Source organism: Balaenoptera acutorostrata, chromosome 11 (assembly GCF_949987535.1).
Source record: "Balaenoptera acutorostrata chromosome 11, mBalAcu1.1, whole genome shotgun sequence".
Lineage (NCBI taxonomy): Eukaryota > Metazoa > Chordata > Mammalia > Artiodactyla > Balaenopteridae > Balaenoptera > Balaenoptera acutorostrata.
The window spans coordinates 105,012,770-105,029,156 of record NC_080074.1 but is presented as its reverse complement, the minus strand read 5'-3'; the positions used below and the strand labels follow the sequence as shown (position 1 = coordinate 105,029,156).

The following is a 16,387-nucleotide window of genomic DNA, read 5'->3' as shown; positions in this document are numbered from 1 at the left end:
TGGATTATTGAGTGTTCATGGGAACTGAAGAACATGAGTATCATGAATAGTGAGAATGGACTATGTAACCAATTTAATTATTCAAGGGCAGAAAGCCTAGTGGGGATATTGATTCAACTTCTGTGACTTCTAACATTTTTCCACTCGAGGTATTCATTTTTAATAACGTTCTGGCAGTTTTGAAGCGGAGGGGAGCTAAAATAAAGCTAAAATGCTCTTTATTCTGCAAGCTGGGTAGGGACTCTGCTCAGTCCTGGAGATTCGGTAGTTAGTACACGGCCCCGCTGTCCTCCAGCGGCAGAGTGTGGGTTATGCTGTGCTGTGACAAATGTCTAAATGCTATGGGAACATAGGGTTAATTCTGTTGAGAGTGTAGTGAGGTGTGTAAGGCTTCAAGGAAGAGATGACAATTTGAGATCTGTTTCCTTCTTTTTACTTAAATAATTCTTCTTTTTCTACTCTGTTGCTAAATTTTGAAAGAAGTATTACGAACATGAGAGTAGCATGTACATAAATGAAAATAAAGAATTTTGATACCCAGTCCTGTTCGTCTTGATCTGCACAGTCAGAACTTCACTGGTCACTGAGCTTGGTCACTTCTGCCTGTGACCCAAATCCAGAGTCCACCCTTTCTCTCCGTGGCTGTTACCTTGGTTGAGCCTCTGTCGTTTCCTCTCTGGACTGTTGTAACATAGACTCCAGCTGCTCTCTCCATCAGTTATTCACTGCTGACACAGACCTTTGATTCTCAGCCTAAAATTTCCATTTCTCTCCCATGTTTACAAACTAAAGTTTTAAGCTTTTAAAGGTGGCTTATTTAACCCTTCATGATAATGCCCTGCCCTGTCTTTAATAAAGATGAGGTCAGACAAAAGAGGAAACTATCCTTATGTAGCGTGCCTTCTTTCCTCTTTACTCTTTCCTTCCTTTCTCCCTCCCTCCGCATGTAATTAGAAATGCTTTTAGGTGATAAGGAAATAGATAAGAATAAAAACATTTTTGCTAATCTTTTTAATATCTTGAATTCATCAGTTTCGTGCTTACAGCCACTATCCTAGCTCAGGCTCTTACCCCTCACCCCCCAAAAGTCTTTTTTTTTTTTTTTTTTTTTTTGGTCATATGTTTTTATTTCTTTGGGAAAATACCTATCAGAAGAATTCTTGGGTCATAGGGCAAATGCATGTTTAATTTCTGAAGAAATGGTCAGATTTGTTTCCAAAATTATAAAACCATAAAGCTTCTAGAAGAAAATATGGAAGAATATCGTCATGATCTGGAGGTGTGCAAAGGTTTCTTAGACAAGACTCAGAAAGCAATAACCACTGGGGGGAAAAAAAGATAAATTGGATTACATCAAAATTGAAAACTTCTCATTTAAGATAACTCTAAGAAAATGAATAGGCAAGCTCTGACACCTGTTTGACAAGGAACTGATATCCAAGGTATATAAAGAACCATTAGGGTTCAAGGCCTGGGACTAATCCTCTGTGGCCTGCTGCTCTAAACTCTGGAATGCTGGCTTCATCTTAAAGTCATTCTTTTTTCATGAAGGGTACCATGTGTTTATAGCTGAGTAGTTTTATCAGCCTGTTTCCTGCCAACAGTGTATGAGCATTCTGGTTGCTTCACATCCTTGCCAACTTTTGGTGTTGTCAGTTTTTATTTTTAGCCATTCTAGTGGGTGTAGAGTGGTATGTCATTATGGTTGGTTTTAATTTTAGTCCTTGATTACTAATGATGTTGAGCACTTTTTCCTATGTTTATTGACATTTTTATATCTTCCTTTGTGAAGTGCCTGCTCAAATCTTTTGCCCATTTAAAATTGGGTTAATTGTCTTTTTATTATTGAGTTGTAGGAGTTCTTTATATGTCCTTTTTATATCCTGGATATCAGTCTTTGTGGTTGCCTATTCATTTTCTTAGAGCTGTTTTTGATAAGCAAAGTTTTACATTTTGATGTAGTCATATTTGTCATTTTTTCTTTTATAATTATTGCTTTCTGAGTCCTAAGTAAGAAATCTTGGCTACCTCCAGGTTGTGAAGGTATACTTATGTATTTTCTTGTAGAAATTTTATAGTTTTAGCTTTTATGTTTAGGCCTATGATCCATCTCTAGTTTTTGTGAATGGTGTGAAAATTATTTTGTGAAGAATATTAAGTGTTCTTCCCATACAGATTTCCAGTTGTTCCAGTATCATTTGTTGAAAATGCCGTTGTACTGCATTGGTACCTTTGTTGAAATTCAGGTGACTGTATACATGGCAGTTGATTTCTGGACTCTTCTGTTCCATTGATCAGTCCTTATGTCAGTACCACCCTGTTTTAATTATAGTAGGTTTTTTTTTTTTTTACCGTGCTCTATAGGTTTTTTTAAAATTAAATAAATAAATACATTTATTCATTTGTTTATTTATTTTTGGCTGCGTTGGGTCTTCGTTGCTGCGTGTGGGCTTTCTCTAGTTGCGGCTAGTGGGGGCTACTCTTCGTTGCGGTGCACGGGCTTCTCATTGCAGTGGCTTTTCTTGTTGCAGAGCGTGGGCTCTAGGTGCGCGGGCTTCAGTAGTTGTGGTTCGCGGGCTCTAGAGCACAGCCTCAGTAGTTATGGCGCACGGGCTTAGTTGCTCCATGGCATGTAGGATCTTCCCGGACCAGGGCTCGAACCCGTGTCCCCTGCATTGGCAGGTGGATTCTTAACCACTGCGCCACCAGGGAAGCCCTATAGTAAGTCGAAGTCGTGCAGTGTAGGTCAACAACTTTGTTGTTTTTCAAGTTTGATTTGGTTAGTTTAGATCCTTTGCATTTTCCACATAAATGTTAGAATCATCATCTTACCAGTTTCTAAAAAATGTCTCGTAGGATTATGATTGCAATGGCATTGAATCTTTAGATCAATTTGGGAAGAATTAACATATTAACAGTATTGAGTCTTCAAATGTATGAATGTGGTGCATCTCCTGTTTAATTTAGGTCTTTAATTTCCTCTGGTACTGTTTTATAGTTTGAAGAGGTCTTATGCATTGTTCATTAAAATTACTCCTAAGTATGTTTTTTTAAATCACAGTGGAGCCATCATTCACATTGTTACTCTGTATACAGTGAGCCATTTTTTTCTGACTGCTTTTAAGGTTTTCTCTTTATTTTTGTTTTTTAGCATTTTACCTGTCGTGTGTCTAGGTGTGATTTCCTTTGTGTTTATCCTGCTTTGAGATTTGCAGATCTTCCTAAATCTATAAACTTATGCCTTTCACCCATTTGGGAAAATTTGAGCCATTATTTAAAAAAATTTTTTATCCCCGTTCTCTTTAACCTTTTCGTTTGGGACTTTGATTATATGTGTTAGCCATTTTGATGTTTTCCCCCAGGACCCTGAGGCTCCTTTGTTATTTTCAATCTTTTTTTTTTCTTCTTCTTCAGATTGTTTAATTTCTTTAGAACTATCTTAAGTTCTTTTTTATATCTAATTTTGCATTTTGTGAACAGGATTGACAGTTTGGGGTGATTTACAAGATTCCTACTTTGAGTATTTCCTATTCTTTTTTTTTTTTTAGTAATTTTATTATTTATTTATTTTTTGGCTGCGTTGGGTTTTCGTTGCTGGGTCCCGGCTTTCTCTCTAGTGGTGGCAAGCAGGGGCTACTCTTCGTTGCGGTGCGCGGGCTTCTCATTGCGGTGGCTTCTCTTGTTGTGGAGCATGGGCTCTAGGTGCTTGGGCTTCAGTGGTTACAGCACGCGGGCTCAGTAGTTGTGTCTCGTGGGCTCTAAAGCACAGGCTCAGTAGTTGTGGCGCATGGGCTTAGTTGCTCCGCGGCATGTGAGATCTTCGCGGACCAGAGCTCGAACCCGTGTCCCCAGCATTGGCAGGCGGATTCTTAACCACTGAGCCACCAGGGAAGTCCCCTTATTCTTTTGTAAGTGTAGTGAGTATGTTTCTTTATTAGAAGGCATTTGGGGGGAGATGGTTATATATCCTTTGACTTTTAAATGTTCTCTTGTCTTATAGGATCCTAAATTTCCCCCTTTTTGCCCTTCACAGGACAGTCTCAGAGGGCATCCGTCATTCCTTTTTCCTTCTTCTCAGAAGCCCCGCCTTGCCAGTTCTGCCTCACCAAGTTCTACATACACTTGTCTCTTTCTCCATAGGCTGCACTCATCTCCCAGAATGTTTCGTCGGTATCTTCATACTTAGCGTGGGTCTTCTTTTTCTGGGAGTGATTTTAGTTCTATCTTGGGCTCTCCATCGTCGTCTTCTCCCTTCTATGCATTTCTCTTCCCATCTGGGTCCCACCTTGCTCTCCTCAGAAAGTCGAGATGAGAGTTCGAGAACTATCTCCACCAGAAATTGATATATATATTTTTTTACTTCCAGGAAATTTGAAACTTCCATTTTCAGTCTTCTAATTATGTTAGGAGATACAGGATATTTGTGGTTTTATTTGTTCCTTTTGTTGGTGCATATAGTTTTTGGCAGATGTATTGGGATATTTGGATTTATGTAGCTGCCATAACTTTGGCTATCAGGAAGTCTTTCCTAACATTTTTCTTTTCTTTCCTAACATTTTATTTTGAAAAATATGAAGCCTCTAGGAAAGTTATACAATGAATGCCTGCATATGCTTCACCTAGATTCATAGGTTTGTTACTTTATCTCTTTCTCTCCCTGTATTTACACATGCACACATTTTATTAGTTGAATGATTTGAGAGTAAGTTGCAGAAAACATGACAGTTTATTCTAATACTTCATCATGTATCTCCTAGTAACAAGTTCATTCTCCTATATGACCATGATAGAGTTATCACACTCAGTATCTGTAACAGTGATACAGAACCATTGTCCAATATGCAGTTCATCATCAGATTTTCCTCATTGCCTTAGTCATGTCCTTTACAGATTTTTTTTTTTTCTGATCTAAAATCCTATAAAGGGTCACACAGTGTGTTGTCCTGTCTCTTTAGTCTCCTTTAATGTAGAAGAGTTCACTCTCCTTTTTGTTTTGCTTTGTTTTTTGAGGCACTGATATTTTTGAAGAGTTCAGACCTGCTAGATTTCAACTTGTCTGATTATTTCCTCATGATTAGAGTCATGATTAGATTGGTAGAGATGTTGGTGATATTATTATGTTTGACTGCTTGGTTAAGGTGGCTGCCAGATTTCTCCATTGTAAGGGTGTCTTTTGCCCCCCTCCATTTTTTCTCCTAGTGCAAGTAGTTTATTTGGGGACTGACCTCAGGACATAGTGGGAGAACAGAGAGGCAGTGAGAAGGGACAGAAAAGGCAGTCAACAAAAGGTGCAACCCAAGCTGATTCCACCGGGAACCTGGAGCCAACGCAGAACTCACGGCTTAGCTTATCCCACGGAAGGGGTGAGAAATCTAGGGTCTTTAAACACCAGCTCCTGTCAGTCACTGTTTGAGGGCTGCTCCCAGGCGTCCGTTCTCTGGTACTTGCGGCTTCCCCTGAACAGGTGCAGAATGGGCCCGATGCCAAAGCAAGCCCGCAGGTAAAGAGATGCAGGTGTTGGCATGTGGAAGTTAGGCTGGGCGTGCGCTGTTGCGGTGAGAGCTGATGGGATAGTCAGCACAGCACCCCTAGTGTCTGCTAGGCCTGGGGACCCCGGGACCTAGAGCTTGAGGCAAAAGCTTATGTGCTATTATTTTTTAGGAAGTGCAATTCCAGGAAGCAGAAATGAAGGAAAAGGGGATTGAGGAGAGATGGAAGATTAAGTCAGTTCAAGCATGCATTTCCAAGCTGGCCACCCCTTGGTAACAAGGACAGCTGATTGCTTGGTTTCCTTAAGCTGTCTCCCAGGAGGAGGTATAAAGTGCCACACCCCAGGACAGCCACCTAAATGAGGGGAGGAGAGGATTTACTCCTCAGCGCCTTTGTCTCCCTGGTAAAAGGTTTGCCCCGTGGTACATCAACTCCCCCAGATGTGCAGATTGTGCGTGTGTGGGCATCAGGTGGGTCCTACGGGTTCTCACACCTCAAATGCAGGAGGGAGGCCAAGGGTGGGAGGTAAGAGGCATCCCTGTGAGCAGGAAGTAGGGGCCATAGGGTTGTGCCCATGTGCTGCTGGTCGGGACCCTCGCGTATGTGGTCCTCCTAATGGCAGCCAGGGTGGAGACAGTGGTCTGAGGCCTCAGAGACAGGCAGGGCCAAGACTTGAGGTCCCGCGTAAGATATGCCTGATACATTGGGAATCTACTTTGGTTTAACAGATACGCATGTACATACACATAAAACACACATACACAAGCACAGTCATATGTGAAGAAGATAACAGCTATCTGTTGCTGGTGGGGATCCAGCCACATTTTACTTCTTCCCATATTTTTGATATGTTTAAAGCTTTCTACAATAAAGACATTTTAATTTTATAACAGGAAAATGGTTCGTGGACAGTTTTAGAAAGGGAGGCAGAGCAGTGAACGTTTTTTCCAAAGTTAAAACTGGCATAAAGAATAATTCCAGGGCTTCCCTGGTGGCGCAGTGGTTAAGAATCCACCTGCCAATGCAGGGGACATGGGTTCGAGCCCTGGTCCAGGAAGATCCCACATGCCATGGAGCGACTAAGCCCATGCGCCAGAACTACTGAGCCTGCGCTCTAGAGCCCGTGAGTCACAACTACTGAAGCCTGTGTGCCTAGAGTCCGTGCTCCGCAACAAGAGAAGCCACCACAATGAGAAGCCCGCGCACTGCAACGAAGAGTAGCCCCTGCTCGCTGCAGCTAGAGAAAGCACGCGTGCAGCAACAAAGACCCAACGTGGCCAAAAATTAATTAATTAATTAATTTTAAAAAAACCGAATAATTCCATGTTTTAGTCTGTGGGCAGAGACTAGTTGTCCTTTTTTCAATATATTGAATCTTATAAGATTGTTTAGAAAAGTAGAAGCAAATTGCTTTTTAAATATGAGAAGTGTAACTGTTGCCTTACAAAATTAGTTTCTAGAATTAAAAAATATACTTTGTCTATATATCCTGCATTATGTATTTCTTTCATTCACTGGTGTATCCATTCACTTAATATTCAAACACTTCCCTTCCTGACCACCTACTATGAGCAAGGTACTATGCTAGGCCCTGGGGCTGCCACAGAGAGTCAGGAAGAACCCCCCACCTTCTAGGGGCTTCTACTGGAGTGGGGAGAAATGGATGTGGTAGAGACAGTACTCACCAAATATTTAAATGCCTTCGTACATTTCCCAGCCTCGGGGGCCATGTGACTAGTTCTGTCTAGGGAACTGTGACCGGAGTGATGCATGTCACAACTAAGGCAGCTATGACTGCTCAGCTCTGCCTACCCCTGCAGCGATGACCTCAGGGGTCACGCATGCCAGACAGCACAGCTGTAAGATGGACAGGGCCGCCAGACTGTATTAAATCTTTCATGAGTGAGATAGAAATCTCTTCTGTGTTAAGCTATTCCCCTCCTTTTTTTAAAATTGTGGTAAAATGTACATAATGTAAAATTTATCATTTTAACCATTTTTAAGCATGCAATTCAGTGGCATTAGTACATTTGCAGTGTATACCCTTGTTTTTAACAGATAACCAGATAGGCTCTCATTTGAAACTTTGTGAATATCCTCTTCACCTACAACTTTTTAGTATCCCACTCTGTGACCTATGGGCCAAATCTGCCACCTCTTTTTGTAATAAAGTTTTTGTTTGTTTCTTAGTTTTTATTTTATTTATTTATTTTTGGCCATGCCGTGTGGCATGCAGCATCTTAGTTCCCTGACCAGGGATTGAACCCATGCCCCCTGTAGTGGAAGCGCCGAGTCTTAACCGCTGGATCACCAGGGAAGTCCCTAAATTTTTTTTTTTTAATTTAAATTTATTTATTTATTTATTTACTTATTTTCAGCTGTGTTGGGTCTTCGTTTCTGTGAGGGCTTTCTCTAGTTGCGGCAAGCGGGGGCCACTCTTCATCGCGGTGCGCGGGCCTCTCACTGTCGTGGCCTCTCTTGTTGCGGAGCACAGGCTCCAGACGCGCAGGCTCAGTAGTTGTGGCTCACGGGCCTAGTCGCTCCGCAGCATGTGGGATCTTCCCAGACCAGGGCTCGAACCCATGTCCCCTGCATTAGCAGGCAGATTCTCAACCACTGCGCCACCAGGGAAGCCCCCCTAAATTTTTATTTTATATTAGAGTATAGTTGATGAACAATGTTGTGTTACTTTCAGGTGTACAGCAAAGTGATTCAGTTATACATATACATGTATTTATTCTTTTTCAATTTCTTTTCCCATTTAGGTTATTACTGAATATTGGGCAGTGTTCCCTGTGCTATACATTAGGTCCTTGTTGGTTATCCATTTTAAATATAGCAGTGTGTATATGTCAGTCCCAAACTCCCAATCTATCCCTGCCCGCCAGCCTTACTCCCTGGTAACCATAAGTTTGTTTTCTAAGTCTGTGAGTCTATTTCTGTTTGGTAAATAAGTTCATTTGTGTAATAAAGTTTTATTGGGACACAACCACGCCCATTCATTTATGTATTGTCTATGGCTACTTTCATGCTAAAATGCCAAAGTGAAGTAGTGACAGAGACCATATAACCTGCAACACCTAACATATTTACTCTCTGGCCCTTTATGGAAAAAGTTTGCTGACCCCTGCTTTATGGAACAGGTATTTAAGTTTTTATTTTTATTAAAATAATACATGCACATATTTGAAAAGGAAATAGCACTAAAAGTTTTATTTTTAAAAAGGCGAGCCCTGCTGCACTGTTCTTCACACCAGCACCACTCCTGAGAGATGTTTCGTTCTTTTACTTGTCTTTTCTGGCATTTATAGTTCTAACTAATATCCTCATTCCACTATTTCTTGGTTTAACAATTTTAGACACTAACTATTGACTGAGCTAGTATAGGCCACTATCCTACTTTTTAGTGCAAGATTATAAATAAATTTACCATTTCTTAGCTGAAAGGTAGTGTTTTATGATCATTTAGTTTTCTGCATTTTCATCATAATGTATGTAAGAAAATTAACAAGAACTTAGCAATAACTAACATTTATTTAGTATTTCATATGTGCCAGGCACTCTTCTGATGTAGTTTTTTTTTTAAGTTGAAGTATAGTTGATTTACAATGTTGTGTTAATTACTGCTGTACAGCAAGGTGATTCAGTTTTATATATATATATACACACACACACACAGACACATTCTTTTTTTTATATTCTTTTCCATTATGGTTTATCATAGGATATTGAATGTAGTTCTCTGCTGTACAGTAGGCCCTTGTTGTTGATCCGTTCTGTATATAAAAGCCTACATCTGCTCACCCCAGCCTCCCACTCCATCCCTCCCCCAAGCTCCTCCCCCTTGGCAACCACCAGTCTGTTCTCTATATCTGTGATTATGTTTCTGTTTTGTAGATAGGTTCATTTGTGTCATATTTTAGATTCTACAGATAAGTGATATCATACGGTATTTATCTTTCTCTTTCTGACTTAATTTCATTTAGTATGATAATCTCTAGTTGCATTAATGCAGTTTTTATGCAGTTTCTCATTTAATCTTTACAGAACCCCTGGGAAATGTAGGTACTATTGTTATCTCCATTTTCTAGATGATGAAACGTCATTTAGAGAGATTATGTAATTTTTCTCTTGGTCAAGACCTCGTGGGTGATGGAGCCAGAAATCACCATTTGGAATGTCAGCTCTTAAACACCGTCTTGGAACACTGCGTGGGGAATCATACTTGTTGACATTCATAGATTTGTGGTCCTACTGTGAGCGAACAATCTGAAGATTTATAGCATGCAGATGTGCTGAGGCCCAACTTTGTTGGATCCGAGGCGGGTGGGGCACTCAGGTAGCAGGTCAGCCAGCTGCAGCTGCTTTTTCTGAGGGTAATTCTCTTTTCTAATAGACTGCACACTTGCGTGGTCTCAGTCTAATGCAGTGGCTCTCAAACTGGAGCTTGTGTCAGAATCATGGGGTGGGCTTGGTCCAGCACTCATTCATGGGCCTCGCCTCTGGTTTTGGATTCAGTGGGTCTGGGGTGGGGCCTGAGGACGTGCATTTGTAACAAGGTCCCAGGCGGTAAAGAAACTGCAGGGACTACTAGTGGTTTAATGCTGTGCCCTTTCTGAACACAGGGTCTTCTGTGCCATCTGGCTCTTCCATTGCGTCATGTCCGTTACACTCCTCCCACCTGCTGGCGTGTTGGCTCCGACAGCAGTTCAGCTACCATGGCCTGTGTTTCCTCTTCAACCCCACAGAGGTCAGGGTCACGATGCCCATATAGTAGGTGGTCATAAGCTGGTTGTTTGCTCTCCCCTAGCGTGCTTTTGTAATTTTGACTTTTTCAATTACGAACATTGTAATTATAACATACAATACATTCTTATTGTAAAAATCACCTTTAATAGCATCACCATGCTAGCAAAATTTTAGCAGAAAGGTAGAAGCAGACCCTAAAGGATTTTCAGTGGCTTGTTAGGTGATAGCTAAGCACTGAGGAACTTGGCCCTTGACTGGGTCAGTGTTTAAAGTATGCAAGGAAAGTTACTTCATCTGATTTTTAGTAGAGGCTCTTGCCTTTTACCACTAGCATTCTTTTTTTAATCTTCTTTTTATTTAGAGGTCAACCTGAATCAACATGTCTGGGACTGAAGAAGCAATTCTTAGCGGCCGTGACAGCCATCCTGCTGGTGGCAGCTCTGTATTATGCTTTGGTCAGGTACATGTGTTTTTTTCATACCTGGAAGGAATGAGGTTAAGTGAAAAAGGTATGGGGAAGCCATTGGTAGAGCACCATCATATACATGTAAGCTGTTTTATTGTTTTTTTTTTCATTTAAGTGCATCATTTGGGAGTCTTTGACAAGCTCTGAGGGCATTTTGGAACTTTAGCAGCACTGGGGGTTACATTTAGATTTAAATTTTATTTATTTTTTGGATAGATTACATTTTCATATGCAATAACATTCAAAATGAAACAGACTGTATGTAAAAAGTCTCACTATTTCCTATCACTCTTGCCCACATGTCACCCAGATCTCTTTTTTGGAGGCATCCAAAGTTTCTGGGGTTGTACTCTTTGTGGAGATATTCTGTGCATATAAGGGAGATTCTTGCTTTGTCCCCCCAAATTCTATCTTTGTCTTACCAGAAATCTATTTGTGTGTATTTATTCCATTTAAATAGGGCAAGGGGAAAAGTACTGAGGGGATGAAAATCTAAACAAGTAGGAGTGTACTTCTCTATGTGTAGGATGGGAAATTGTTGAACTAGAGAAGAGGACAAATGGAAGCAAGGCTTCCTGTCATATTTTCTCCTCTCTTACTTCCTTGCCTATATAAATGTCATATAGACTCCGAGGAGAGAAGTTTCAGTTTCCCAGTTCTGGCTCGAGAAAGTTTTGTAGGGATGGTAACATATTAGTAACATCTAAGGCAGTGGTTCTCAAAATGTGGTCCAGTGACCCCTGGGGGTCCACAAGACCTTTCAGAGTCTGTGAAATCAAAATTATTTTCATAATAATACTAAAATACTCTGTGCCTTTTTCACTCTCATTCTTTCATGAGTGAGAGTGGAGTTTTCCAGAGACCGTATAACGTGCTGATATCACTGCTCTGATGGTTATTGGAATGTGTGCCTGCAGAGTTTCTCATTTTTAATTCCTAGTATTGATAGATATAACCCACATAAACAAAAGCTCATAGGATCCTCAGTACTTGTGAAGAGTGTAAAGGGGTCTGGAGACCAAAAAGTTGGAGACTTGCTGATAAGTAATGGTGGAAATGTCAGTTTAATTTTCCCTTTCTGGATTACAGTACCAATACACAGCAGAAGAGTACCAGGCCATCCAGAATGCTCTGAGGCAGAGGCTGGGCCCAGAATACATAAGTAGCCGCATGGCTGGAGGAGGCCAGAAGGTAAGAGAATTTACATGCCTGAAAAGTGGGCACCCACAATGCCGACTATTTCCATGAACTTGCCAACTCCTTCTCTGGTCCTCATGGGTTCAGAAGGTCTCTCATTCACTGTTAGTGGACGTTTATTTGTGTCTTTGGGCGGGGATGGGTTCCAGCCTTCACTGTCATCTGCAGTGGCCCAAGCATGGCCTGGCCCAAGACACTAGTTCTAACTGGCTCCTCTGGAAGATCTTTGAATTAAGTTCACTGAGAAATTCTCTGGAATGTTTAAGGGTGGTTTTGCCAAAAATGCTGATAAGGAATAAATTAAGTAAATTTTGATCCACATTTAAGTATGGCAAGGAATTTTAACAAGCTTTTTTTTCTTCTTTAAATTTTTTTTCCAGGTGTGTTACATCGAGGGTCACAGGGTAATTAATCTGGCCAATGAGATGTTTGGCTACAATGGCTGGGCACACTCTATCACACAACAGAACGTGGGTGAGTATGCTTCCTGGCAGTGGCTGCTGCTTCGTTTCCCTTCCTCGGCATCGGCTGACTTCTGGCAGGAGTGTTTTGTGGGCAGGGACCTAGGGAAGGTGTGCTCCGTCGCCAGCAGGAGGAATACAGGTGAGGCACAGGGACCAGTATCCTCTTCACCTGGGTCTCTTTCCCACTCCTAGATTTTGTTGACTTTAACAATGGCAAGTTCTCCGTGGGCGTCTGTGCGTTTGTGAGAGTCCAGCTGAAGGTGAGGGTGATGGAGGGGACGTGCTGCCTGCAGGCACTGGGCAGGTGGGAGAGTGAGCAGGTGCGGAGGCCTCTGGGCCCAGAGAGGGGGTGGGGTTCTTCAGACATCCTCCCTCATGTGCCCCTAAGAGAATTTTGAGGAACTCTGTTCTCTTGCACGTTTTTAAGCTGACTCAGTTTTCACCATATATATAAACAGTTGTAAGGGTGTATTTTTTGGCATGTTGTAAAATTTTACATTCTAAAATAAATCTGTTACATCTTTATAACACATACCAATGTATTCTAAATACCATAGAGGATTAAATGCTGTCATCCATTTAAAAAAATACATGCGCAAGCTATTTTTCTTTTTCTTTCTTTCTTTTTAAATATTTATTTATTTATTTGGTTGCACTGGGCCTTAGTTGTGGCATGCAGGGTCTTTAGCTGCAGCATGCAGGATCTAGTTCCCCAACCAGGGATCAAACCCGGGCCCCCTGCATTGGGAGCACAGAGCCTTAACCACTGGACCACCAGGGAAGTCCCTTTTTTTCTTTTTTTTGAGCAAGTTATTCTTCGGTCATCAGATATCTTAACGTTGTTTCTTCTTGAACACGTATTTCCATTCCATTTCCCCTCTGGCTTTTATCCTAATATAAGATATATGATTGAAAATCTTTTATTAATAATAACCTTATTATACTTCTGTGTGTGTGTGTGTGTGTGTGTGTGTCTGTGTGTCTGTGTGTGTGTATGTAAAAGTTTTAGGGGATAAATTTCCAGTGACCTTAAGGCTCTAACTATTGAGAAATTTCTTCTGGATTGAGTTACTATTGATATTACAGGTGCTATTAATACACAATTTAGTCAGTTGTGTTTATGTTGAAGAGACAACATAACTACATCAAAATATTTATATTTAATAAAATTTTATGGAAAATGCATTTATTGGTAAGATGGATGAGCTGGTTTTTCCTATTCAGTTAGTTTGTACATCCATAGTTAATATTACTTATTCCTAGACTAAACATTTAGCATTAATTCTGTTCTGACTTACTTTTATAAATACTACCGAAAACCTTATTCACATAAACAAACTGAGAATGGAACGAGTTTCGTTATAGTGTCATTTATTTCTTTGACTACTTCTGAGTTATAGATCAGAAATCACAATGCTACCATCAAACATTATACCCAGCTCTCTGTCAGCAAACCGCTTGATCAGGCCCACCTTTACTTTTGGTAGAAGCCGAGAAACAGGTACCACCTGACTTGTGAGAGGATTTGCTATCCAGTCGTTAGAATCTGTTAAATATAATATTTCAAATTTTTGGTTTGGTGCCCCAGAGGTTTTCATAGTGTGGGTAATGTGTCTTAGTAAGATGTGGGGCGGGTCAGGTGTGTGCCTGGTTATGTGACGAGGAAGGAGAATTGTCTTGTGCTTGGAGCACAGGCACGTCTCTAGGCAGATCCGGTCCAGGAAGTAGCCCTGGAAATGGACTCTGGCAACTCCGCCTGTGTTCCAGGCCCTGGGCTCTGTCCAACCAGTCTGAACACTGATGCTTGAGTTAGAGGAGAGCTCTGCAGCTAGGGACGGGGCTGCAGCTCCTCACATTGGACCCTGAACTCCTTTTCTGCCCCCAGGATGGTTCGTATCATGAGGACGTGGGCTATGGTGTTAGCGAGGGCCTCAGGTCCAAAGCCTTGTCTTTGGAGAAGGCGAGGAAGGAGGCAGTGACCGACGGGCTGAAGCGAGCACTGAGGTAGGCAGATCCTGTTCTTCTCAGTTCTGGGTAATAACACCCATGTGGTTCAAAAGTCGAAATAACATAAGTCTTCCTCCCACCCTTGGCCCTGTGCGGCCTGTTTTCCTGCTCTCTTCTATCTTTCCCCAGTGCTTCTTTATGCTGAGGGCCCACTTTTTGGGGAATAAGTGGTAGAATCCTGTGTTCTCTGTTCTGTACTTGACCTTGCCTTTCCCCACCCCTCTCATCAGCAGTGTGTCTTGGAGACCTTTCCACACGAGCACATAGATTGTTTCCTCATTCTCTTTAATACACCTACACAGTTCTTCATTATGTATATGTAACATAGTTAACTTAGTTTCATAGAGCAGGGTTTTTAACCTTTTTTTGGGTCATAGATGCCTTTGAGAATTGAATTACCAGAAAAATACATGTAAAACATGCACTAAAAATTTGCAATACCACAACCCGTGGGGGAATCTGGATATCCCAAGTAAAGAACTTTGGTCATGGAGGCCTGTGCCCCTGAAGTGTGCGTGCTCACTATTACTGGGGAACTGGAGCAGTCCTTGGGGAACAGTCTCTGCTGTGGAAGTTGCGTCCCATGTTGGGAGGTGTAGCTAGTGGCATTTTGTGAGTGCTTGCCCAGTCTTCCTGTGCTCACTGCCTGTCCTGAGGGCAGGGGGTTGTGACTGTTGTGCTCACTGCTGTATTCTCAGAACCTAATGCAGATGCATAATGAAAGTCTTTGAATGCTTATCAGCGTCCGTTTCCTCTGCTGTGTTGAGAAGCAGCTTGTACAAAGGTTGTAGCTCTGTTCTCTGATATTTACATATAACGTTCTCAACCCCGTCCCCCTTTTTTTTCTTACCCTTAGAAGTTTCGGGAATGCACTTGGGAATTGTATTCTGGACAAAGACTATCTGAGGTCACTAAACAAGCTTCCACACCAGGTATGTCAGAAGTGGGGGAATGGGATGTGTGGAGTAAAGGTGGAACTGATGATGCTCTTGTGTCATGAGTGAGTATTTGGTGATGGAGAGAGAAAAAGTGAAGACTTGGCTATTTAGAGTGTCTGGGATGTGTATTTCAGACGTCTTTGAACGTAAGAGCCAGCAGGAACCAATTACCTTAATGTACCGATGAGGAAATTGAAGCCTGGAGCATTTGTGTTACTTGTCTCTTATGTAGAGAGAACCGTGCTTGGCAGTGGTCTGTGAGACAGAAGGAGCACGGACCCCTCGCAGCACCACTGCCATTTCTTACAAACACTCAGAGCCTCACCTGTTCAACCTTCCTGCTCTTCCTTAGCTCGGGTGTCTATAAGGTTTAGATCTCCCTTGTTTCTGTAGTTGCCTGTCATGTGATCTGCACATTTGCCTTTGGAGAATGGGGTCTGGAGTGTAGCATGACTTGGGCCAGTCAGGCTCTGGAGTGTTCCTGTTGCCTGGTGGAGTGTGGCTTCGTCTGTGGTTCTTTGGGTCCTTGCAGTGCTGCCACCCTGGGCAGCCTTCCCTCTCTGGTACTTAAGGGGTTCTTTTTCTTGTGCTGCCCCTAATAGAGGTGTGTGTCAATTGGCAGCTGTCAAAACTCCATTTCTTTCCTTTTTCTAAATCCTTTTTACATATTATTGGATTAAGTTTGCTAATATTTTGTTAAGGATTTCTGCACCTATATTTATGAGGGATATTGTAGTTTTTTCTTTTTTTAAAACATTGTGGTAAAAAACTCGTAACATGAAATTTACCATTTTAACCATTGTTAAGTGTACAGTTCAATAGTGAAACACATCTCCAGAACTTACAACATGGAAACCTCTGTACCCATAAAACAACTCCCCTTTTACCCCTTCCTTCAGCCCCTGGCAACCACCATTCTAGTTTCTGTTTCTATGAATTTGACTATTTTAAATATCTCATATAAGTGCAATCTTAACAGTTTATGTGTTTCTGTAGCTGGCTTATGTTACTTAGGATAATGTCCTCAAGGTTCATCTATGTTTTAGCATGTGTCAGAATATCCTTCCTTTCTAAGG

At 41.6% G+C, this 16,387-nt stretch overlaps 1 protein-coding gene across 15 annotated transcripts in view; it reads left to right on the top strand.

Moving 5' to 3' along the window:
* RAD52 (RAD52 homolog, DNA repair protein) overlaps window positions 1-16,387 on the top strand; it is a 78,154-nt gene that overhangs the window by 47,764 nt on the left and 14,003 nt on the right. For 7 of the 15 annotated variants that reach the window (XM_028163495.2, XM_057556280.1, XM_057556279.1 and 4 more), the window contains exons 2-8: window positions 10,116-10,240; window positions 10,601-10,699; window positions 11,795-11,896; window positions 12,283-12,376; window positions 12,559-12,686; window positions 14,252-14,370; window positions 15,230-15,305. In XM_028163495.2, the coding sequence (XP_028019296.1) occupies window positions 10,619-10,699; window positions 11,795-11,896; window positions 12,283-12,376; window positions 12,559-12,686; window positions 14,252-14,370; window positions 15,230-15,305 (600 nt within the window). In that variant the 5' untranslated portion in view covers window positions 10,116-10,240; window positions 10,601-10,618. Of the gene's footprint in view, window positions 1-10,115; window positions 10,264-10,600; window positions 10,700-11,794; window positions 11,897-12,282; window positions 12,377-12,558; window positions 12,687-14,251; window positions 14,371-15,229; window positions 15,306-16,387 lie in introns of all 15 variants that reach the window. The other 8 variants (XM_057556281.1, XM_057556282.1, XM_028163498.2 and 5 more) reach the window with 4 other exon arrangements.